The sequence below is a fragment of the Lolium rigidum genome, chromosome 1 (assembly GCF_022539505.1).
Source record: "Lolium rigidum isolate FL_2022 chromosome 1, APGP_CSIRO_Lrig_0.1, whole genome shotgun sequence".
NCBI lineage: Eukaryota > Viridiplantae > Streptophyta > Magnoliopsida > Poales > Poaceae > Lolium > Lolium rigidum.
The window spans coordinates 209,283,273-209,308,550 of record NC_061508.1 but is presented as its reverse complement, the minus strand read 5'-3'; the positions used below and the strand labels follow the sequence as shown (position 1 = coordinate 209,308,550).

General features: G+C 43.7%; 3 protein-coding genes across 4 annotated transcripts; 1 reads left to right on the top strand and 2 right to left on the bottom strand.

Moving 5' to 3' along the window:
- Positions 1-16,415: 16,415 nt before the first annotated feature.
- Positions 16,416-17,346, bottom strand: LOC124683038 (germin-like protein 8-11). Its single transcript, XM_047217615.1, has 2 exons — positions 17,141-17,346; positions 16,416-17,016 (listed from the first exon to the last, which is right to left on the bottom strand). Exons 1-2 carry the CDS (start codon positions 17,259-17,261, stop codon positions 16,460-16,462), a joined length of 678 nt encoding a protein of 225 aa, XP_047073571.1. The 5' UTR covers positions 17,262-17,346; the 3' UTR covers positions 16,416-16,459.
- A 2,122-nt stretch (positions 17,347-19,468) lies between these two features.
- Positions 19,469-20,469, top strand: LOC124689019 (germin-like protein 8-7). The gene is made up of 2 exons (XM_047222624.1): positions 19,469-19,613; positions 19,806-20,469. The coding sequence occupies exons 1-2, from the start codon at positions 19,499-19,501 to the stop codon at positions 20,363-20,365; spliced, it is 675 nt and encodes a 224-aa protein (XP_047078580.1). The 5' UTR covers positions 19,469-19,498; the 3' UTR covers positions 20,366-20,469.
- A 623-nt stretch (positions 20,470-21,092) lies between these two features.
- LOC124689001 (putative F-box/LRR-repeat protein 23) lies at positions 21,093-24,590 on the bottom strand. Of its 2 annotated transcripts, none has more exons than XM_047222610.1 (4): positions 24,409-24,590; positions 23,817-23,978; positions 23,349-23,723; positions 21,093-22,133 (listed from the first exon to the last, which is right to left on the bottom strand). In XM_047222610.1, the coding sequence occupies exons 2-4, from the start codon at positions 23,855-23,857 to the stop codon at positions 21,644-21,646; spliced, it is 906 nt and encodes a 301-aa protein (XP_047078566.1). In that variant the 5' UTR covers positions 23,858-23,978; positions 24,409-24,590; the 3' UTR covers positions 21,093-21,643. The 2 variants fall into 2 exon arrangements, with proteins under 2 accessions (XP_047078566.1, XP_047078572.1); XM_047222616.1 differs by lacking the exon at positions 24,409-24,590 and adding an exon at positions 24,235-24,366.
- Positions 24,591-25,278: the final 688 nt, after the last annotated feature.

Below are 25,278 nucleotides of genomic sequence, written 5' to 3'. Positions count from 1 at the left end.
AGGATCGAGACCATGTGATGACCCACAAGTATAGGGGATCGCAACAGTCTTCGAGGGAAGTATTACCCAATTTATTGATTCGACACAAGGGGAGACAAAGAATACTTGAAAGCCTTAACAGCGGAGTTGTCAATTCAGCTGCACTGGAAACAGACTTGCTCGCAAGAGTTTATCGAGTAGTAGCAGTTTTATAGTAGTAGCAGTATTGAAATAACAAGCAGCAGAGTAACAAAGACAGCAGTAGTAATTTTAGTAAACAAGCAGGATTAAAATACTGTAGGCACGGGGACGGATGACGGGCGTTGCATGGATGAGAGAAACTCATGTAACAATCATAGCAGGGCATTTGCAGATAATAATAAAACGGTATCCAAGTACTAATCAATCAATGGCATGTGTTCCAATTATAGTCGTACGTGCTCGCAATGAGAAACTTGCACAACATCTTTTGTCCTACCAGCCGGTGGCAGCCGGGCCTCAAGGGAAACTACTGGATATTAAGGTACTCCTTTTAATAGAGTACCGGAGCAAAGCATTAACACTCCGTGAACACATGTGATCCTCACATCACCGCCATCCCCTCCGGTTGTCCCGATTCTTGTCACTTCGGGGCCATTGGTTCCGGACAGCGACATGTGTATACAACTTGCAGGTAAGATCATAAACAACGAATATCTTCATGAATCAATAACATGTTCAGATCTGAGATCATGGCACTCGGGCCCTAGTGACAAGCATTAAGCATAACAAGTTGCAACAATATCATAAAAGTACCATCTACGGACACTAGGCACTATGCCCTAACAATCTTATGCTATTACATGACCAATCTCATCCAATCCCTACCATCCCCTTCGGCCTACAGCGGGGGAATTACTCACACATGGATGGGGGAAACATTGCCGGTTGATGGAGAGGCGTTGGCGGTGATGGCGGTGATGATCTCCTCCAATTCCCCGTCCCGGCGGAGTGCCGAACGCGAGACTTCGGCTCCCGCGACGGAGTTTCGCGATGTGGCGGCGTTCGGAGGGTTTCGGCGACTTCGACTTCCCCCGTGCGTTTTTAGGTCGAGGCGAATAAGTAGTCGAAGGGGGGCGTCGGAGGCCGACCGAGGGGGCCACACTACATGGCCGCGCGGGCCCCCCCTAGGCCGCGCCGCCATGTAGTGTGGGGCCCTCGGGCCTCCACTTCAATTTCCCTTCTGGCTCCGTCATTATTCTGGGAAAATAGGCCCTTTCGTCAAAATCCCGAGGTTTTTCCTGAAAGTTGGATTTCTGCACAAAAACGAGACACTGAACAGCTTCAGCTGAAAACAGCGTTAGTCCGTGTTAGTTGCATCCAAAATACACAAATTAGAGGCAAAACAATAGCAAAAGTGTTCGGGAAAGTAGATACGTTTTGGACGTATCAACTCCCCTAAGCTTAGCTTATTGCTTGTCCTCAAGCAATTCAGTTAACAACCGAGCGATAAAAGAACTTTCACGAACACATTTGCTCATATGATGTATATATTCTCATGATATGGCTAATACTTGAGCAGTTCATAATGAGGTACATGCAAATAAGATCATCTAACAGCTATGTCAATCATGAAGAGGTACCAACAATTAATAATAAGCATCATGAATCATGTATATAAGCGGGATTGCAATGTTCATAAGAGAGTATGATAAAGTGGTATCTCGCTTGCTCGTATTTGATCGGCAAAACATAAATGCCCGAGCACGTTTGAAGTTCATAGAAAGACTAGAAGTAGTGATTGTCAAAGATAAAAGCATCAAAGTTATACCACAATCAATCATATTTTGAGACAAGCATATTATACTAAGAATGACAGTTGTGCTCTCAAGAAAGTGCTCAAAGAAATAATGGAGACACAACATAGAAGTAAAAGATTGACCCTTCGCAGAGGGAAGCAGGGATTAACATGCGCTAGAGCTTTTCATTTGTAAATCAGGAGTAAAATTATTTTGAGAGGTGTTTGTTGTTGTCAACGAATGGTAATGGGTACACCAACTACCTCGCCAACCGGACTTTCAAGAGCGGCTCCCATGAATTATTTGCATGTTTATGTGGCACTCCTTCCAACCTTTCTTACACAAACCATGGCTAGCCGAATCCTCGGGTGCCTGCCAACAATCACATACCATGAAGGAGTGCCTTTTTAGTTTAGTTTTATTATGATGATGACACTCCCCCCAACCTTTGCTTACACAAGCCATGGCTAACCGAATCCTTCGGGTGCCGTCCAACAATCACAAACCATGGAGGAGTGTCTATTTAAGTTAATTAATTCAGGACTGGGAATCCCATTGCCAGCTCTTTTTGCAAAATTATTGGATAAGCGGATGTGCCACTATTCCATATGAGAGTCCGTCAAAAGTAAATGACAAGGTTGAAAGCTAAACACCACATACTTCCTCATGAGCTATGAAACATTAACACAAATTAAGAAGCATTTTGAAGGTTTTAAAGGTAGCGCATGAGAATTTACTTGGAATGGTTTGAAATGCCATGAATAGGTATTTATGGTGGACACTCTGGAATAACTTGGTTTTCATGTGTTTGGAGGCACGAGCAGCGTTCCCGCTCAGTACAAGTGAAGGCTAGCAAAAAGACTAGGGAGCGACAAATCAAGAGAGCAATGAATCGTCATAATCATGCTTGCGGCAAAATAAATTAACTGCGGCATAAAAGTGATACAAGAACTCTGAAGCAATGTAAATAATTGAGGCTTAATTGACTCTTGTTCAGTCATATGCATGCGTGAGCATGTGCCAAGTCGATATAAATGAATTATTCAGAGGAGGATACCACAATGCCATACTTACTTATGAATAAAACAATGCAAGCAAACATCCATGACATGCTACTCATATTAATAGATTGGAGCTAATCATGAGAGATCATGAACTACTAGACTTTATTAAATAACATATACCTCACATGAACCAACTAAGCATGCTCACATGGATGAGTATATGTACAAAAATGAAAACAAATAGAGTTCATACCAGCCTCTCACCACAATCGGATTGTCGTAGATCGTCATTATTGCCTTTTCACTTGTGTAGCTTGGATAATATGAAATGAAAACCACGCTCCAGCCACCGAAGACCATTGAACTCATGATGAACTTTACAAACCAAAGAAGAACAGCAAATATTTTTGGTGTTTTCGAATTTGAGAACAAGAACAAAAGGAAACAAGCAAACAAAGCAAAATCTTTTTGGGTTTTCTTATAGCAAACTAGCAATAGCAAATAAAGTGAAACAAATGCAAAAACAAAGATAAGCAAATGATGAAGAGAAACAACAGAAATATTTTTGGTCTTTTTGTGTTTTGGGAAAGAAACAAAGTGGAAACAAGAAATAGCAAACTAAAAGAAACACAGGAAAGCAAGATGGCAGAAATCTGCCAAAACCTGACAGCAGTACAGAAATCGATTTTTACAAAAATCTTACGTTGCTCAGTTCAAAAAGTGTTCAACTAATGAAAGTTAGATAACAACCTGGGGAACATGCACAAAAGTTTTCAACTCAAAATACTGTTCTGGCTGGGCGCACGAATTTTTACGGTAACAGCCCAGAATCTGTTTTCAGGCAGCACTTCCCCAAATATCATCTTCCTCTCATTAGAAAACCACTCAAAGAGACTAAACAAGTATATACAAGTATCCAGCAATCATAATATGCAAAGAATGAGTGATGCCGGTATACCTCCCCCCAAGCTTAGGCTTTTGGCCTAAGTGGAGATCAACCCCATGGTGCCCATGCACATTTTTGGGTGTTAAAATTATTATTACAGGGCAGAAAAAGATTTTTCAAACCTCTAAACAACTAAAGCATCATGCAAAATAAGTAGTGCTACAGCAAGTAAAACAAGTGGAGGAAGAAAGAGATGTTGTTTACCTCCTCTATGCATATAAAAAGTATTTGTTAACAAGGTTGATCAAGTCTTGCCACCAAATAAATTTTACATAGCACAGGAAGAAATAAACCTCAAATCAATCATGTTACCTTGAATTGTATTGATATGGATCCAATCACAAGAGTTTGATATTCTTCTTTAGGCTCATATATAGGACAATCGATGGTTCCCACTTTGATAGTTCTCACATGAGAAATAGTATTAACTCCGCACGCTTTTTCAATCCTCTTGGGGAAATAGACAGTGTGTTCCTTATCATCAACATTGAAAGTAACCTTTCCTTTATTGCAATCAATAACAGCTCCTGCGGTGTTAAGAAAAGGTCTCCCAAGAATAATAGACATATTATCGTCTTCGAGCATTTCCAACACAACAAAATCAGTTAATATCAAGCACTTATTAGTAACTTGAACAGGAACATCCTCACATATACCAACAGGAATAGCAGTAGATTTATCAGCCATTTGCAAAGATATATCAGTAGGTATCAACTTATCTAAGTAAAGTCTCTTGTATAGAGAAAAAGGCATAACACTAACACCGGCGCCCAAGTCACATAGAGCAGTTTTAACATAATTATTCTTGATAGAACAAGGAATAGTAGGTATACCTGGGTCGCCCAACTTCTTTGGAACTTTGCCATTGAAAGAGTAATTAGCAAGCATAGTAGAAATTTCCTCATTGGGGATTTTCCTTTCGTTAGTAACAATGTCTTTCATATACTTTGAATAAGGAGGCAATTTGATAGCATCAGTCAAAGGGATTTGCAAGAATAAAGGTTTCATCCAATCACAAAATTTATTATAGTGTTCTTCTTCCTTTGATTTTAGTTTCTTAGCAGGAAAAGGCATTGGCTTTTGCACCCAAGGTTCTCTTTCATTACCATGTTTCTCAGCAATAAAATCTTCTTTAGTATACTTTTTATTTTTAGCATGCTTTTCAGGTTCTTTTTCAACCTCTTCTTTATCATGAGTATCATTCTTATCATTATCTTTATCATGTTCATTACCACTTTCAGTTTCAGCATCAGAAATAGAAATACTATTAGGATCATTAGCAGGTTCGAGAGGATTCTACAACATTTTTATGTTTCTTCTTCTTTTTCTTAGAATGAGCTCTAGGTTCAATGCGTTGAGAATCTTGTTCAATTCTTTTGGGATGCCCTTCAGGATATAGAGGATCCTGGGTAGAGACACCACCTCTAGTTGTTACTTCATAAGCTTGTTTTTCTTTAGCATTATTTCCTAACAAGTCATTTTGCACTTTAGTGAGTTGATCAATTTGAGTTTGAATCATATGAAAATGTTTAACAAGCATCTTAACATCATTGGAGGTTCTCTCCACAATATCATGCAATTGACTAATAGCTTGAGAATTTTCCATTAGATGATTCTCTACTCTCATATTAAAATTTTCTTGCTTAACAATATAATTATCAAACTCATCTAAGCATTGCGCAGGAGGTTTTGTATACGGAATATCTTCCCTAGTAAAGCGTTGAAGCGAGTTTACCTCAATCATGGATGAAGGGGGAATTATCTCACATATATCTTCTATTGGAGGTAGATTCTTCACATCTTCAGATTTAATACCTTTCTCCTTGAGATACTTCTTGGCTTCCCTCATATCTTCATCATTCAATTTAATTAAACCCCTCTTCTTCACTATTGGCGTTGGAGTTGGTTCAGGCGTATTCCAATCATCATAATTCCGGCCTATTTTAGCCAATAATTCTTCAGATAGTCGTCCGGAGTTCTTTTCCCGAAAACACAACCAAGCACAACTATCCAGGTATGCCCTAGACTCAATTGTTAGTCCACTATAAAATATATCAAGTAAATCATGCTTTTCTAAATCATGGTCGGCAGAGCTCTAATAAGAGAGCAAAATCTCGCCCAAGCCTCGTGCAATTTCTCTTCATCTCCCCGATCAAAATTATAAACTCTCTCGTAAAGCAGCATGTTGAGCACTAGCGGAAAGTATTTCCGAAAGAAAACAGCAAGTAATTCTTTTGGACTTTTAATAGAACCAGGTGGCAAACTATTATACCAAGTTTTAGCGTCATCCTTTAATGAGAATGGAAAGATTTTAGCAACAAAGTAAGTACGCTTCTTAACATCATCGAAAAACAAGCTACTCAAAGTAGATAACTCAGTCATGTGTTCAACAACACTTTCTTTTTCAGTACCACAAAAGGGTGTTTTCTCAACAATAGCTATATGAGATAGGTCAAGAGAAAAATCATAATCTTTATCCCTAATGTTTATAGGAGATGTGGCAAATTTAGGATCAGGAGACAGTTTTATATCTAACGAGTATGTTCTCGCAAGCAACTTTTTAATTTTTCTTGCATCAGTAGTAGCATGGCATTTTTCAATAAAATCATCATCAAGTCCCACATAATCTTCATCAAGATCATCACTAGAGTATTCAAGTTCAGGTGAATTAACGAGTGTAGTAACATCAGGAGTTTCAAGCATTTTCAATTTGTCTAGACCTAGCAATTTTAGCATCTAGAAAAGTTCCCAATGAACCACTATCATCAAGCACAACAGAAATATTATCAATATTATGAGAGTTTTCAGATTCAGCGAAGTACCAAGCATTTGAAGCATGTGGCGGTGAAACAAGTTTATCAATCACAGATGGTGAATCAAGAGCAGCAGAGGTACTCAGAGTTGTACCTTTTCTTGTAGTGGATGGTAATATGGCGATCTTAGTATCGCGAGGTTTACCCATGATGGAGAATTTGCAGCGAACAATATTAATCCAAGTGAACTTCCAAATAAAGCTATGTTCCCCGGCAACGGCGCCGTAAAATAGTCTTGATGACCCACAAGTATAGGGGATCGCAACGAGTCTTCGAGGGAAGTATTACCCAATTTATTGATTCGACACAAGGGGAGACAAAGAATACTTGAAAGCCTTAACAGCGGAGTTGTCAATTCAGCTGCACCTGGAAACAGACTTGCTCGCAAGAGTTTATCAGTAGTAACAGTTTTATAGTAGTAGCAGTATTGAAATAACAGCAAGCAGAGTAACAAAGACAGCAGTAGTAATTTTAGTAAACAGCAGGATTAAAATAATGTAGGCACGGGGATCGGATGACGGGCGTTGCATGGATGAGAGAAACTCATGTAACAATCATAGCAGTGGCATTTGCAGATAATAATAAAACGGTATCCAAGTACTAATCAATCAATAGGCATGTGTTCCAATTATAGTCGTACGTGCTCGCAATGAGAAACTTGCACAACATCTTTTGTCCTACCAGCCGGTGGCAGCCGGGCCTCAAGGGAAACTATCGGATATTAAGGTACTCCTTTTAATAGAGTACCGGAGCAAAGCATTAACACTCCGTGAACACATGTGATCCTCACATCACTCGCCATCCCCTCCGGTTGTCCCGATTCTTGTCACTTCGGGGCCATTGGTTCCGGACAGCGACATGTGTATACAACTTGCGTGTAAGATCATAAACAACGAATATCTTCATGAATCAATAACATGTTCAGATCTCGAGATCATGGCACTCGGGCCCTAGTGACAAGCATTAAGCATAACAAGTTGCAACAATATCATAAAAGTACCATCTACTGGACACTAGGCACTATGCCCTAACAATCTTATGCTATTACATGACCAATCTCATCCAATCCCTACCATCCCCTTTGGCCTACAGACGGGGGAATTACTCACACATGGATGGGGGAAATATTGCTGGTTGATGGAGAGGCGTTGGCGGTGATGGCGGTGATGATCTCCTCCAATTCCCCGTCCCGGCGGAGTGCCGTAACGGAGACTTCGGCTCCCGCGACGGAGTTTCGCGATGTGGCGGCGTTCGGAGGGTTTCTGGCGACTTCGACTTCCCCCGTGCGTTTTTAGGTCGAGGCGAATAAGTAGTCCGAAGGGGGCGTCGGAGGCCGACCGAGGGGGCCACACTACATGGCCGCGCGGGCCCCCCCTAGGCCGCGCCGCCATGTAGTGTGGGGCCCTCGGGCCTCCACTTCAATTGCCCTTCTGGCTCCGTCATTATTCTGGGAAAATAGGCCCTTTCGTCAAAATCCCGAGGTTTTTCCTGAAAGTTGGATTTCGCACAAAAACGAGACACCGGAACAGCTTCGCTGAAAACAGCGTTAGTCCGTGTTAGTTGCATCCAAAATACACAAATTAGAGGCAAAACAATAGCAAAAGTGTTCGGGAAAGTAGATACGTTTTGGACGTATCACCATGCTCTTGATTTGATTGGTGAGCTCAAAAAGAAGATGCTCTCTCTTGAGGAAGCCAACAAAGAGAAAGATGATGAAGACCCCATGACGAGCTTGTTGATCAAGTTGCTTCCTTGAGGAAGCACAATGCTCTTCTCTTGGAGGTCAATGCTCTTCAAGAAGAAGCCTTGGATGAATATTACCGCTTGTGCAAAGAGAAGACCTCATGTTGCAACCATGAAGAAGAAATTGCCGCTCTCGAGACCACCAAGGCCAAGCTATTGAGTTTGAGTAGCAAGCAAGAAGAGTCTTTGGTGGAATGTCTCCGCATGAGCAAGGAGAAGGACACTTGTTGTGATCATGAGGAAGAAATAGCCGCCTTGAAGAGAAGGGAAGCCAAGCTCATGGAAGTCAATACCATGCAAGAGGAAGCATTGAAGGAGTATTTTCCTTTGAGCAAGGACCGTGCGTGTTGCATTCATGAAAGTGACATTCCCAAGTTGGAGAGTGACAAGCGTATGCTCATGAAGATGAACTCTCTCCAAGAAGAAGCTTTGATGGAACATTTCCGGGTGAACAAGGCAAAGGAAGTACAAGTGTTTGATATTTGTCATCCACACCCGGAGCATGAAGATGAAGTCAATCGTTTGAAGGCCAAAATTGATAGACTCCAAGTTCAAACCAAGTACTTGGAAGGAGTCATTGGAGCCAAAGATGGAGCCGAAGAGGGCTCTTGCGATGAAGGAGGAGTGGATACCAAGCCAAAGAGGAAGAGGAATAAGAGGACCAAGAAGAAGAACAAGGAGAACATGGAGATCAAGCTTGAGGAGAGCAATGCTAGCTCAAGAAGGGATGGAGTACCCAACTCCGCCTCGAAGGGTTTCGCCGGCTCTAACAACCCTTCTCATGTTCTTTTTGTTGATTACTATGGACATATTCGTGCTCGCTTTATTGGTCCTCAAGAGGACAATGTTGATTAGACTATTTGGGTTCCCAAACCCCTTGTTACTAACATGCTAGGACCCATTGAAAAATGGGTACCTAAATCCAAGACTTGATTCCTTGTAGGACTATGCTTCCGGTGGCGCTAAGTGGGTGGTTGATAGTGGAGCCACAAGTCATATGACCGGAAGGAAGAATATTGTTGTCGACCTCGAGCCTTCTCACTCAACCGTATCATATGGCGACAACACGTGCTCTAAGGTATTGGGTCTTGGCAAGGTGGTGGTAACACCCGACATCTCACTTGTGAATGTCCTCCTTGTCGAGACCCTTGGTTACAATTTACTCTCCGTTCATGAAATTGCTCGTATGAGTCTATGCACATTCTTTGATGAACATATGGTGGTCCTCTTGTGGAGCAAGACACTCAATGTAGCTTTTGTTGGATATGTAGAGAACGGATTGTATGTTGTCGATTTCTCCGGAAAGACAACATCCTCCGCTCTTTGCCTATTCGCCAAAGATGACAAGGGTTGGTTATGGCATCGCCAACTAGCCCATGTCAACATGAGGACTTTGCAAAGTCTCCACAAGGGTGGCCACATTCTCGGACTAAAAGAAGATGTCTCTTTTTGCAAAGATCGTGTTTGTAGGGCTTGCGTACAAGGAAAAATGCATGCAGCTCCTCACAAGGCCAAGACTATCATCTCCACCACAAGATGCTTGGGGCTCCTACATGTTGATCTCTTAGGTCCACCGTCTCATGAAAGTCTTGGAGGAAATAAGTATTGCCTCGTCATCGTTGATGACTATTCACGCTATTTTTGGGTATTCTTCTTCAAGTACAAGAGTGAGACTCAATGGACCATGATGGAGTTTGCCAATCAAGTTCAACGCAAGTACGACAACAAGATTCTCGCAATAAGGAGCGACAATGGAACGGAGTTCAAGAACTACACCTTGGATGACTTCCTCGGCGAAGAAGGAATCCAACACCAATACTCCACGCCATATACTCCCCAACAAAATGGGGTCGCCGAAAGGAAGAATCGAACCTTGATCGAAGCCGCTCGAACCATGATGATGGAATACAAGTCTAACTACAATTTTTGGGCGGAAGCTATCTCTACCGCATACCACGCTACTAATCGTCTCTACTTTCGCAAAGGTCTTGAGAAGACACCATATGAGATCCTCACCGGCAACAAGCCAAATGTGTCATACTTCAAGGTCTTCGGATGCAAATGTTATGTGCTTGTCAAGGACACACGCCTATCTAAGTTTGATTCAAGAGCTCAAGAAGGAATTTTCGTTGGCTATGCTACGGATTCTCACGCCTATAGAGTCTTCAACAAGTCAAATGGGCGGGTTGTAGAATCTTGTGACGTGACATTCGATGAAGATGATAGGTCTTTGGAGGAGCTAAGTGCTTCTTGTGAGAAAGGAGATGCAATTCCCCCGGATGCCATAGGAAGGATGGGTGTTGGCATTCGCCGACCTCAAGAGCTACCTTCTATGAGTACCGGGGAAGGACCAAGTTCCACCCAAGTAGAGCCATCTACACCACAAGGCCAAGCTTGTTCCGTCGATCTTACAAATGCAAGCCAACCTCTACCACAACCTCAAGTTCAACCTCAACATCTACCACAACAATCAAGTACAAGCTCACCTCAACAAGCTCAAGAACAACATCTACCGCAAGTTCAAGAACAACATTCACCACAAGCTCATCTACAACAACAACCGACATCAAGTGACCAAGGCCAAGCTTCAAGTTCTTCTCCGAATGGCACGGGGATGACCTTTATGGATAATACCATTCCTATTACCCCCGAGTCATCCGGATCTCATGATGATGATACCCACTTCAACAACAATGAAGGTCAAGGCGAGGACCTAAACCGTGATGAAAGCCAAGAGGACCCACAAGAATCTTCTCCTTTAGCCGTCACTCGTCGTGAAGATCCTATTGCAAGACACTTGCGCCTCAAGTCTCATTCTTTGAGTAATGTCATTGGTGATCTAAAGAGCAAAGTAACCACCCGGAGGCAACTAGCAAACTTTTGTGAGCACCACGCTTTTGTCTCTATGGTGGAACCACTCAAAGTTAATGAAGCTCTTGAAGATCCCGATTGGTTGAATGCAATGCAAGAGGAACTCAACAACTTCAAGAGGAATGATGTGTGGACTCTCATGAAGCAACCCGATCATTGCCGCAATGTTATCGGCACCAAATGGGTCTTCAAGAACAAGCAAGATGAACATGGCATGGTCATCCGCAACAAAGCAAGATTGGTGGCACAAGGCTATTCTCAAGTTGAAGGCGTGGACTTTGGTTAAACCTTTGCACCCGTTGCAAGGCTTGAGTCCATCCGTATCCTTTTGGCCTTTGCCTCTCATCATGGCTTCAAGTTGCAACAAATGGATGTTAAGAGTGCTTTTCTTAATGGTCCTCTACATGAGGAGGTGTATGTGAAGCAACCCCGGGATTTGAGGACCCCCATTTCCCGGACCATGTCTTCAAGCTCAAAAAGGCCCTATATGGACTCAAGCAAGCTCCTAGAGCTTGGTATGAGCATCTAAAGGAGTTGCTTGAAGACCGTGGTTTTGAAGTGGGGAAAATCGATCCCACTCTTTTTACTAAGAAAGTCAATGGGGAGCTTTTCGTATGCCAACTCTATGTAGATGACATCATTTTTGGCTCGACTAACACAAAATTTAATGATGAGTTTGCTATGTTGATGACAAATAGGTTTGAGATGTCAATGATGGGTGAACTCAAGTACTTCCTCGGGTTTGAGATCAAGCAAATGGGACAAGGCACCTTCATCAATCAAGCAAAGTATCTCCAAGACATGCTCAAGCGCTTCGACATGAAGGACGCCAAGGGGATTGGAACTCCAATGCATCTCAAGTGTCAACTCTCTCTTGACGAGACCGGCAAGGCGGTGGATCCCAATCTCTACCGTTCGATGATAGGTTCTCTTCTTTACCTTTGTGCCTCTCACCCGGATATAATGTTAAGCGTTGGTATGTGTGCACGGTTTCAAGCAAGCCCGGAGGAAAGCCACGTTGTGGCGGTCAAAAGGATCTTTCGATATTTAGTTGATACCCCACTCTTCGGACTATGGTACCCAAGGGACACGGACTTTGCCTTGGTTGGTTTCACCGACTCCGATTGGGCGGGCGACAAGGTTGATAGGAAGTCTACATCCGGAGCTTGTCACTTTCTTGGAAGATCCTTGGTGTGTTGGTCCTCGAAGAAGCAAAATTGTGTCTCCGTCTCCACCGCGGAAGCCGAGTATATTGCCGCGGCAAGTAGTTGTGCTCAAATCTTGTGGATGAGGCAAACCTTGCGGGATTATGGACTCGAGTATAGCAAGGTGCCTCTTTTGTGTGACAATGAGAGCGCAATCAAGATCGCCTACAATCCGGTTCTTCATGGCAAGACGAAGCACATTGAGATACGGAACCACTTCATCCGGGATCACATTGCTCGCGGAGATATTGTACTATCCTACATTGGCACCAAGGAGCAATTGGCGGACATCTTCACAAAGCCCTTGGATGAGAAGCGTTTCATTGAGTTGAGGCATGAGCTAAATATCATTGATCCATCGAACTTTGCTTGACCGTCGTGCGCACATACCACTCCTAACCTTTATATCTAGTTGAAAGGCACGCATCAACATAGGGGGAGTGCGGTTTAAATCTATTGAGCTATCCCTCCCCCCATAATGCATAAAGAAATCCAAAACATATGCTATTTGTCAATTGAGTGACTTATGAGCTTCATGTTGAGTTGTAGTCCGTGAGTCCTAGATACATCTACGCGACCTCACACTACTACACTCTTACACGGTGGCTTCGGCCACCAACCTCCTCTTTGAGGGGTTTTTGTGTTTATTTGTGACCTTCTTTTTGTCCTTCTTCTTCTTTCTTTTTCTTCGTGTTTTTTGGAGAACCTCATTCAAGCTTGTTTTCCTTTTTGGTTTTTGCAAGCTTGGTTGTATGTTCTTTTTCTCCATCCTTCTAGTTTCTTTACCCTCCTTTTTGGTGTTCCGATGCCAAAGGGGGAGAAGTTCTTATGTGGATGGGGACCTTTGTTGTTTGTAGCCTTTGGTTCTAGTTGCTTATCTTTTAGTGTGGCTACATCAACACCTTTGGAGGCATCTTATGGTGAGTTTGGGTATTCTCAAGGCTATGGTATGATAACTTCACCCAAATCTCCTTGCATGATCTTATGTTGCCTCCATATTGTGCATATGCTACTTGAACATGTCATTTATCCATGTTGCATATGTGCTCGGTTTGTAGAAATTAGGGGGAGTGATGTCTCTAGAACATGTGTATTTGTATTCAAATACATATTCATGATATGCACATATGTAGGGGGAGCCCCGTCGAGTTTTTGCAAATCTAAGTATCTCATCATAATATCATATGTTATTGTAAAGTCTTGTGTTGTCATCAAACACCAAAAAGGGGGAGATTGTAAGAGCAAAGTTAAAACCCCAAGTTTTGTGTGTTTGATGACAACACTTGAGTAATCTCACCGTGTGCCGTGAGTATCCTTGTTAGATTTGCAAGTGCACGGTGACCTCGCTGGACACGTCAAGATCGGAAGACTGAAGCGTAGTTGATATGTTTTCTGGTTTTGTGTGCGTATCGCGAGGTGACATGGCTGGAGAGAAAAAAGGGGAGAAAACCAGTTTTAGCCGGGCCGGTACTACCGGTACACTCGTAGCGGTAGTACCGCTACCTCTATAGGTACCGCCCCACGGTACCGCTCTGAGTTCTGCGCTGAAATTGTCCCACAGTACTAGTTGCGGTACCTCCGCGGTACCAGGAGCGGTAGTACCGCTCACGAGCGGTAGTACCGCCCTTGGTACCGGTCAGGTACCGTAAACTAGTTACGGCAGTACCGCTCTGGTACCGCTCCGGTACCGCTTCGAGTCCGATGAAGGTTTGGACCCTGTTGCGGTACCTCGAGCGGTACCACGAGCGGTAGTACCGCTCTGCGTCCACATGGACCAGATCTGGAGGAATTGGAACTCAGAGCGGTAGTACCGCTTACCCAAAGCGGTAGTACCGCTTAGGCGAAAACTGGACATAACGGTTGGATTTGGAGGAGCCTATTTAAGGGCTCCTTCTTCTCCAACACGATTTTATCTCTTCTCTCTCTCTCCTCCATTGTTGTTGAGCTTAATCCTTGAGGATCTCCTCAACCATCCAACCAATCTTGCCCAAATTTTGAGGAGTGGTGGAGGAGACCCCGATCTATAGTTCTACCAAGAGAGATTTCAGCAATACTTGTTATTCCTTAGTGGATCTTGGTGGTAGGGTTCCTATTGTGGGACATTGGAGGAAGTGCATCCATGGAGGCTAGCTTGGTGTTGTACTAGCTCCATGGGTTGTTGGGAGCCTCCTTGTGGTGTGGAGCTCGCCCCAACCTTGTGAAGGAATCACCGCCTCGACCGGTGTCTTAGTGGAGAAGGGGGAGCACCTTCGTGGAGCTCTCTCGAGGAAGAAGGTGGGGCCTTCCTTCGTGGTGTGGTCGTCTAGTCTCTTGTGTGAGACTAGCACCTTCTCAACGCAGACGTACTTCCTATTCTGGAAGGAACTGCGGGAAACAAACCTCGCCTCGTCTTCGCGCCCCCGGTTGTCCCGCTCCTTACTCTTACTATCTTGTTGATTCCTTTGCTTGTTGCATTTGTCCTAGGATCATTGTAGGATCACCGCTATCGCTAAAAGTTATCACCTTTACCTTCCGTTGCACTAAAACTTGAAAAAGACTAAAACTTGCCGTAGCGCCATTCACCCCCCCCCCCCCTCTTGTTCGCTACGATCCATTCAGCGAGTTATAGAAAATATTTACCTCTTAGTGCTGAGTGTCAACAAGGTAGACTTTGTAGAAGCCCCCTTCTTGTGGGTGCCCTCTACTGTAAAATACTTGATAGTGTCAGGCCATCAAAATAACAGCCCGAGCGCACCCAGAAGCGGCCCACACTGGGGAAAAAATATTCACAAATAATACTCAGATTTGGATTTTTGCACAAATAATACACTGCCGCTCGAAGCTCGAGACGTAAGAAGATAACGCTCCAGGCTGACGCGGTAAGGTACCTACTGCTCAAGGCTCCCTGTGACAGCACAAAACCAGTGGTCTTCAGCAGCAGGGTCTTCAGGTTGCAACTGAAAACTCTGCTCATCTGGAACAGTTAAATCACAGGCAAAGATGGGCAAAGATTACTAAGAATGAGGTCTTTATATGTTGCTGAAATAGTCAGCCTTGAAAAATTGTAGAATATTTGAATCTTAATTTTCAACCCATACAATCTATTCTCCTATGATATTCATAATACAGCCAGTGACATTTTACAGGTATAAAAGAACATGTACAAATGATCACATGCACTCGTAACTTACACATCGAGAATGCCACTGCTAATCTTAAGAAAATACGGTACATTTATGAAGAATAGCTATGTATTCCACAAAGCTCTACCAATCGACTAGAAAGTTAGAAATGATCAGAAGGAATAATGGTGTGGCGATGGCATGCCACCGGAGAGGGACACCACTGCATTAGCAATGGTGATGTGTGTGTTCTAACTGGATGTAGCTCACGACCGTGATATAGCTGGTGGCTGAGGTGTGAATGCTGGATGCACACACCTGGGATTTCCAGGCTGGGAACTTCTTTGAACACCTGAAACCAGAGAGCTTGCCTCCTCATTTGGACTGCAGTAGCAGTATCACAGAGCAGCAGTACCAACAGCTGCCTGAACCAATCCTGCCATATCCCACAGACAAAACTGGGCATGCTAGATCATTATATTGATAGGTCGCTAGCAGCCGTTAGAGCACGTGCTGCAAAGTGAGAAGAATCAGGGTCTTGATCCTTTAACATTTCACTTATCGTGTATTTTGATACAACATTAGTGATCCTAATTAATCTTCGCTTATATTGCAACCCTAGAAGTTGTTACAAGAACGAATGAGGACAGGAAGTAATTAGAACAACTGGCATATACATGTGTAAATATAAATATAATAACACGTTGAAGGTCAAAAACGTATATAACGAATTCCTACCGAAGATATGTAGTTCTGTAAAAGGGCAACAAAGTCATCAGTTTTGGTTGGTGAAATAAGGCACGCGAGAGCAGTATATGATGCAAGTCTGACAAAAAACAATACTAGCAAGTATTGAAAAGGTATAAATACATTCATGCCTCACAGAGACATACACTAGAATGGCATATGTACCATTTATTTTATTGCTTAAGATACATATAAGCTAGAAACAAAAGAAATAAATTTGCACACTTCAAATGTAGATCTTCCATGAAGTCGACAAACAACCAAGTTCTGACTTAGTAGTGGTTGTTCTCCCAGAACTGAGCCTGGAGCCAATCTATTGTATTTTTCTCCACCTGAAACGCCTTGGCAAGAACATCATCTGAGATCGGTGGCTTCGATCCAAACACTGCATTGGCAATGGTGATAGCCCCTGGGTTCTGGCTACTGAGTGCCGCAATTGCAACCGCTGGCTTGTAGGGGTTGGGGTTAAACTGGAAGTGAATGAGCCCCACAGGGAACACAAACACATCTCCTTTGTTGAGCACCTTAGAGAGGAACTTGTTTTCCGGATTGGATGTGACAAAGCCAACATACAATGTCCCCTCAAGCACCGTCAAGATCTCGGTGGCACGAGGGTGCGTGTGTGGTGGGTTCTGACCTAAGGGTGCATAATCAATACGCGCTAGTGAGATGCCTAGAGTGTTGAGGCCACCGATCTGCATGACGTTGATCAAGGTGACGTTGGATCCAACCTTGTTGGTTATCCTAGGCTTGTCAAGGTTGGCTGCCTTGAAGAAGTCATCTGCATTGACATCCATCGGGTTCTTGCAAACAAACCCATTGACAAACACTGCATGCGTAGGAGATGTAAATTATAAGTATGGATTTTACAGTGTTATTTAGGCATGATTATAATGTCCAGAGAGTGGTTTCAGCTTAATAACATGACAGAGAAGTGATGAAGTAAATAATACCTGGGGAGTTCTTATCGACAACACAGAAGTCTTGGAGTGGGCTAGGGTCGGAAGCTTTGGCCTGCCATGAGACCAACGCAAGAAGAGCAGCAAAGACAAGAAAAGAAGAAGAGGAGGCCATTTGGTTTTAGACGTTTTGGTTCTGTTTCTCTTGTGTTGCTGCTTGTGTGTTTAAAGGTGGCTGGTGCTTTGAAGATGCAGGGGGTGGATGCTTATATAGGTGCCAAAAGCATTGTAACCATATGAGCAGCAGAAGGAAGGAGTCCAGTAGAAGAGACCAATGGATGGAAATGGTCTCTGGCTGCTGTAACGTGCTGATTAAGTTATTCTGCATCAACTCCACAAATTTCGTTTGAATATCTCTAAAGCACACTTTTTTCTTTAAAGAGGTATGGTAGCAGATACGGTTTTTGCCAGGTAGTTAAGGCTGCTATGTAATCTGATGACCGGGTAGTAATTATTATTATTTCATATTTTCCGTCTCTACCAAGTCACTGCAATGCACGGACGGTGGTTCCAAGTCGCAACCCATTACCACGCGGACAAGAAGATTCATGCATGAGAAGAAAAGGGATGAATTTGCATACATGAGTATTGCAGTGGCACCAAGCTAGTGGCTAGTGCCAATTCACCAGCTGGGCTTACTATCTCCCAATCCGCACCTACCCTTGTCCTTCATCTTATGAGGTATGATAGATTTTAATCTTCTATAGTTTTACTTGGTCATCGTTTTCTTGAAGCATTGTCTAGATCAACTGTGAGTAGTTGACTACAACAACCTACATCACTGTGAATAGAAGACTGAAATGGTCTCTTGCTGGTGGCTTGTGTGCTGGAATTTTCTTTTGTCGGCCTTTCAATGTACTAGTATCTTATTTTTCTAATATCTCAGCATGCTATAAATCTAACATGTGAGGTTTGAATCAAGGATGGTTACATCACCTTCCTATTACAGAAATGGCAGTCATGTTAACCGAGAAAACATGTAAAGGAGACCACAAGGTCAATGAACTAGAAGAGCAGAGATAGCTAAGATAGGCCAGTAACAACATCCCTCATCAACGACTTTCTAGGGATATATTGTGCTTACAAATGACTTTCTTTCAAAGTAATGATCACTTGAGACCTTCACAACAAACGCAAAAAACTTCCTGTAATATGAATCTGGACAATTTGTTTTTCCACATGACACAAATGGCCACAGTATTCAATAAAATTTGCAGGTTTGTGCCACTGCATCCATAAACATATCTGTAAATCTGTAGTGAATAGAATTTTGAGGTTTATATCGAAATGAGTGCCAAACAAGCATCTCTTAAGTCTAAAAAGAAAATATTTTTTTATCAATTTAGGCTACCAAACAAGCATTTTGCACCCTTAAATTTGAGATCATCTCCACATCAGATAAAATGGTCACTTCCAAAAATAAAACGAATGAAAGCATGCGTCCGCACCGAAGAGGATTAGCAAAAGGCTATCACACTTCAAACATGTACGTGCTTGTGAGATGACCATTTAATCAAGGATGGTTACGTGCTTTACCTGGCCACTGGGCCTCCTTGACCAGTTCACAAACGTGATCCATACCTGCCCCTCCTACTGCAGCAGCCTCAAGGTGTATACATCACATTTCTGATTAAAGTACCAATGAAAATGACAGTCGTGTTAAGCGAAAAAACATGTACCGAGATGACAAGGTCAATGAACTAGAAAATCAAGTGATTGCTTACATAAACTATCCACAACATCCTCACCAAATCAGGCAAAACGACCTTTCGTGGATCATTTGAGACCTAAAGCTGTGGCTTATCAAATAACCTCTCTTAAGAGTAAAAACAGGTATTTAATTCGTCATCTCAGGCTACCAAACTAGCATTTTGCATCCTTTAATTTAGACGATCTATGTGTCAGATAGAATGGTTACTTCCATGATACCATGGTGGGCAGACGCGGCGCACGCGTTTGCACCTATGAACCAGCAAAAGGCTATTACGAGTTGAAATTGTAATCAAGACCAGTTAAGTTGCTCTACCTAGACGTAACTCCTTCTTGACCTGTTCACAACATATTCATACCGTCAGATAGAATGGTTACTTCCATAATACCACGGTGGGCAGACGCGGCGCACGCGTTCGCACCTATGAACCAGCAAAAGGCTATTATGAGTTGAAATTGTAATCAAGACCAGTTAAGTTACTCTACCTAGATGTAGCGCCATCTTGACCTGTTCACAACATATTCATACCTTACCCCTCCTACTACAGCAGCTTTAAGGTGTATATATAAACACGCCTCCTACTTCTCCACAGCAAAACTATGTATCATCAACTGGCCATCTAAACTCCACGACCAAATCAAATGGCAACCTCCCACATCCTTCTTGCTGCTCTTCTAGCGCTGGTCTCATGGCAGGCCATGGCTTCTGACCCAAGCCCTCTTCAGGACTTCTGCGTCGCCGACAAGTACTCTCCAGGTAGATATATACTTACTTACACATGCTCTTCTTAAGCTCAACCACTGTGCTGCACTTTATAGGCCTTCTTCCTGATGTATTAATAGAACATGGATGTTATCCTGCATGTGTTTTGTTTCTGAAATTCTGTTTTGACCTCGTCTGCAAGGAATTTTTTTTGACCATATGTATGGATATCAACTCTCTGTGCAGTGCTTGTCAACGGATTTGTGTGCAAGGACCCAAAGGTCGTGAGCGCGGACGACTTCTTCATGGCAGCAAACCTCGACAAGCCTATGGACACCACCAACAAGGTTGGGTCCAACGTGACCTTGATCAACGCCATGAAAATCCCTGGCCTTAACACACTCGGCATCTCCATTGCGCGGATAGACTATGCGCCCCTAGGAGAGAACCCACCACACACACACCCTCGTGCCACAGAGATCCTCACGGTGCTTGAGGGTGCACTATATGTCGGGTTTGTGACTTCTAACCCGGAGAACAAGCTTTTCACTAAGAAGCTCGAGAAAGGTGATGTGTTTGTGTTCCCTCAAGGACTCATCCACTTCCAGTTCAACCCTTGCGCTAACAAGCCAGCCGTAGCGATTGCCGCACTCAGCAGCCAGAATCCTGGTGCAATCACCATTGCCAACGCAGTCTTTGGATCAAAGCCACCAATCTCAGACGATGTCCTAGCTAAGGCTTTCCAGGTGGAAAAGAATACAGTGAAGTGGCTCCAAGCTCAGTTTTGGGCTGATAACCAGAACTAAACTAATTAAACTTAGAGTCAATGACATGTATTGATGAGATTTCCTGATGACTTTTTCATATAATAAGAGCATATGTGTGATGCTTCTACCTTGCAATATGTGTATACAGATGATCTTGTATTATTTTGTGATGATTTAATACTATGTGTTTTGCGGTTCAAATGTTGCAATTCTGTTATTTGCAATTATTTTATCTATAATACCTTGGATTATGTGCACTTTAGTTCCTCACCCAAATAAGGCAATCTACTAAGTAAAGTAAAATATACTAAGTAATAACAGTGTTTCTCAAGTAGGACTAGGACGAGAATTAGAGAAAAACCTCTACTTCCAAGTGTCGACAAGGCAGAGTTCATAGAAGCCCTCTTTTTGGGGTGCCTTCTCACATAAAATCCATGAGCATGGCCTGGCGTCAAGGGCCCACTCCTGCGGTGCAGTAGTCCTGCCAGGGCCATCAAAGTAGTAGCAGAAGCACGCCCAGAAGTGGCCAAGACATTGGCCCTGTGAGACAATTGGAACTTCAGGTTAGATCAGAGCGCACCCAGAAGTGGCTAAGTCAGTGCTCTCCGGCGGCGGGGTCTTCAGGTTGCAACTGAAACTCTTCTCGTCTGAGACAATTGGATCACAGTCACACTACTGCAGCTTTGTGAAACAACCGATGGGCAAAGATTGCAAAGGAATGAGGCCTTTATATGATGATGAAATACTCAGCCCTGAAACTGTAGAATCATCAACCCATACAATCTCTTCTCCTCTGCTATTCAGCATCCAAGCAGTTAGGTTTTACAGGCATACAACCACATGTCCAAATGATCAAAGGCACTCACAGCTTACACATCGAAAAGAACCATGCCACTGCTAATCTTAAGGCAGTACAGTACATTAATGAAGAATGGTTATTTATTCCAAAATGTTCTACTAATCGAACAGAAAAAAGGAAGGCTCGGAAGGAATGATGGTGTTGCGACAGCACAGCACAGGAGGGTGACGCCACGGCATTAGTGATGGTGCTGTGTGAGCATTGCTGGATGCAGCGCACAACCTTGAAGTAGCTCGTGACCTAGGTGTGAACACTGCATGCGCAAACCTGGGAACTTCTTGGAACACCAGAAAACGGAGACCTTGCCTCCTTATTTGGACTGTAGTAGCAATATCACAGAGTAGCAGTGCCAATAACCACCTGAACCCATCCATCCATATCCCACATGACAAAACACAGCCATGCAAGATCAGTACATACATAGATCGCTAGCAGCCGTTCAAGATGAACCATCACATTTAAGCAGACCTCCAATCGTCAAACTTGTCAGTGAAAATGCCATCATCAGGATGAAAATGGATACGGCGGCACTGCAAAGTGGGAAGAATCAGAGTCTTGATCCTCGAACATTTCGCTCGCAGTACTCCATCGACAACGATGTTGCAACAGTTGCGCACACAAAGGCGCTCCAAGTGAGGGCAGCCATCGATGATGGCAACCAGCTCCTCCGTCGTGATATCACTTCCGACGAGAGTAAGGTATCGCAGCTCATGCATAAACTCTATTCCAAGTGACCCCTCTCTCTCGCCGCCATACGACCCTTGGCGTAACATGAGACGCTTCAGTTGCGCGCATGCTCTGCTGGTGATCTCATATGCGTCGCCGTCAACAAATGGACATAAGGAAATGAGAAGTTCTTCGAGAAGAGGCAACTTGATTATCAGCTCAGTGAATGCTTCATTCGAAACATTGCAATAGTCGAGACTGAGGCTCTTAAGGGAGGAAGATCTGCAGAAAGAGGGAAAGGGGATCATAATAATGTTATTATAGCATTAAGGAATAAAGAGACTCCACATCTTCCTTTTGGCAATAATCTACCTACAACTTTTGGTTTTATGCTTTCCTCTAAAATGCATGGAGAGCAAATAGATACTTAAGCAGCTACACAACAAAGTACTCACATTTTTTCTTTGACCTTATATATACCAATTGCAAGTTTTACTACATTCGCTCAGAAAAATCCATGCACATACCTCATCCATATGAACTAGTTTGACTACATTCAGTTAAGAAATCAGAGAGCAGTACCCAATAAAATGGTTGTAGAACTAGGCTTTGCACTTTTAGCTTGTGTGATTTTAGGACAGAAATCTTGTACTGAACAAGAGTACCTCATCTATATGAACTAGTTTGACTACATTCAGTTAAGAAATCAGAGAGCAGTACCCAACAAAATGGTTGTAGAACTAGGCTTTGCACTTTTAGCTTGTGTGATTTTAGGACAGAAATCGTGTACTGAAACAAGAGTACCTCATCTATATGAACTAGTTTGACTACATTCAGTTAAGAAATCAGAGAGCAGTACCCAATAAAATGGTTGTAGAACTAGGCTTTGCACTTTTAGCTTGTGTGATTTTAGGACAGAAATCGTGTACTGAAACAAGAGTACCTCATCTATATGAACTAGTTTGACTACATTCAGTTAAGAAATCAGAGAGCAGTACCCAATAAAATGGTTGTAGAACTAGGCTTTGCACTTTTAGCTTGTGTGATTTTAGGACAGAATCTTGTACTGAACAAGAGTACCTCATCTATATGAACTAGTTTGACTACATTCAGTTAAGAAATCAGAGAGCAGTACCCAATAAAATGGTTGTAGAACTAGGCTTTGCACTTTTAGCTTGTGTGATTTTAGGACAGAAATCGTGTACTGAAACAAGAGTACCTCATCTATATGAACTAGTTTGACTACATTCAGTTAAGAAATCAGAGAGCAGTACCCAATAAAATGGTTGTATAACTAGGCTTTGCACTTTTAGCTTGTGTGATTTTAGGACAGAAATCGTGTACTGAAACAAGAGTACCTCATCTATATGAACTAGTTTGACTACATTCAGTTAAGAAATCAGAGAGCAGTACCCAATAAAATGGTTGTAGAACTAGGCTTTGCACTTTTAGCTTGTGTGATTTTGGGACAGAAATCGTGTACTGAAACAAGAGTACCTTTCTGCAATATACTTGAGAAGATCATCGGTAACAAACTCGCTCCCTGCAAACACCTCAAGCTCTCCACTGGAGCGGTCAACTGCCGCCTTTGCCATTGCGCACAAGACATCCTGCGTCTTTTTCTTCTCTCCACGCAAGACCTCATGGTGCTCCATGTCAACGTATCGCCATAAGCTAGGCACTTTTGCCGCCTCGAGCCATGAGTGGCACACAAGGCCTGCACCCATGAGAACTTCGACTGCACCAAGTTTGGAGAAGACCAAAGCAATCACGTCAAGAGGCAGCTCGGACCAGTCCCTGACAGCGTCTGGCTGCACCTCCACTTCTTTTCTTTTTTTTGCAAATGGCTGAACCTCCATTTCATAGGAACGACTGCAGACAAAAGGGTAGTAGTACTAAGTACTGAGGAATTACACAGACTGACCAATCAATGAACAGAAATTGGTGATCCTCTGCAGTATGTACCTCGGGCGACGGTGGTAAACACCCCATGTGACGCCTTTCATCCCAATTGAGAACAATGGGAAGCTTGAACCTTCTTTCTGAGACGCTAGCTGCCTAGCTCGTAAAAGAGCTTTTTTTTACAGCACAAAAAAGCACCAGAGAAATCTAACTCCCCAGGCCAACCTGCTTGGGGGAAAAGAGATAACAAGCAACCTCTGTGAGTTGAGCAGCTAGAATTTCTTGTCAGTTTACCAAAACGAGTGCGCCTATTGCATAAAGCATTGACATTTCAGATTTTAACAACAAGCTGTATCTACAGAAGTGGAGAAATTTGGTATGGAGTGAGAAATTTCGGATAATTCATCAAAACGCTGCTCAGAGTCACAGCAAGGCAAGGTAAAGTTATCATTTTTACGGGTAAGAAAGTAAATCTACTTACTCACGGCAAACGACGACAAGGAGGGGGTATGATCTCCTCGGGGGTCCTCTTCGCGAACGCCGTCGGCCACCCGCCGAGCACGCCCACGGTGACCCGTCGTGCCTCCACCAGCGAGCGCCCGATGTGCCTTAGAGCCAACGCGCGGGAAATGCTCTTTCTTGCGTCCGCGCCTACCTTCCCGAGCGAGGTCAGATCCGGCGGCGGGGCACCCGAGGGATGCCGGATCTGGCGCCGCCGCCACACACACGAACAGGCTGGTCGCGGCCTCCGCGGGGATGTGCCGGCCACGTTCGGATGAGGAAGACGGCAATAGGACCGTCGCTGGGCCACCGCCGAAGGCGCCGCTCCTCGTCTGCCGAGAGGTCGACTCGCCGCTGCGGCGCGGAGACCAGGCAGTCAGCTACTCTCAAACTTTCCTCTCACCGCCGAAAACTTTATGGATACGATAATCACCCTTGACGGTGTGGGATAAAACCAACTCTACCAGATCCGGATAAACCGGCTCGGAAAATCCGGGACGCTTTCCGATTTACTCACTTTTGGGCTCTAACCAAAAAAAGTCTGGGCCGGATAAACATATTAAAGCCTCGATATCAGCCCAATAAGCCGCTATATATCCAGGCCCAAGGCACATATCGGGTATCCTCTCGCCATTTCCGTCGGCAGGAGGATTTAGCCACTCCACCGACCTGCCGCCAGCAGATGCGACTCCTCCCTCCTGGCTGGATCTACAATGTCGTTGTCAATGGCTCTCTCGTCGACCGTGGGAATTCATTGCATGGGCGCGCACATTCCGTGTGGTGAGGGTTGCGTTCACACCTGGTTGAAACGGCATGGGATGCCCGCGGCTCGTCCGCACTCCCATAGGGAGGCGGGGAGCTCTGGGGCCACCGCGTGTCGCGCAGAACCCTACCTTGTCAACTACCAGATGTTGTCATCGGAGGAGACAGGGATAGTGGAGGCAAAGGAGAAGCCGTAGCACGAGCCAGAACTAGAGGAGCTTGCGATAGAGCAAGAGGCGGGATGAGGAGGATGATGACCCAC

Excerpts from the sequence above, each read along its gene's own strand:
- LOC124683038 (XM_047217615.1), bottom strand. The coding sequence starts at position 17,261 with ATGGCCTCCTCTTCTTCTTTTCTTGTCTTTGCTGCTCTTCTTGCGTTG. Across the intron at positions 17,017-17,140 it reads TGTCGATAAGAACTCCCCAG|TGTTTGTCAATGGGTTTGTT; the intron begins GTATTATTTACT and ends CTACGCATGCAG.
- LOC124689019 (XM_047222624.1), top strand. The coding sequence starts at position 19,499 with ATGGCAACCTCCCACATCCTTCTTGCTGCTCTTCTAGCGCTGGTCTCA. Across the intron at positions 19,614-19,805 it reads CGCCGACAAGTACTCTCCAG|TGCTTGTCAACGGATTTGTG; the intron begins GTAGATATATAC and ends CTCTCTGTGCAG.
- LOC124689001 (XM_047222610.1), bottom strand. The coding sequence starts at position 23,857 with ATGAAAGGCGTCACATGGGGTGTTTACCACCGTCGCCCGAG. Across the intron at positions 23,724-23,816 it reads GTTTACCACCGTCGCCCGAG|TCGTTCCTATGAAATGGAGG; the intron begins GTACATACTGCA and ends TTTTGTCTGCAG. Across the intron at positions 22,134-23,348 it reads CTCAAGTATATTGCAGAAAG|ATCTTCCTCCCTTAAGAGCC; the intron begins GTACTCTTGTTT and ends CTCTTTCTGCAG.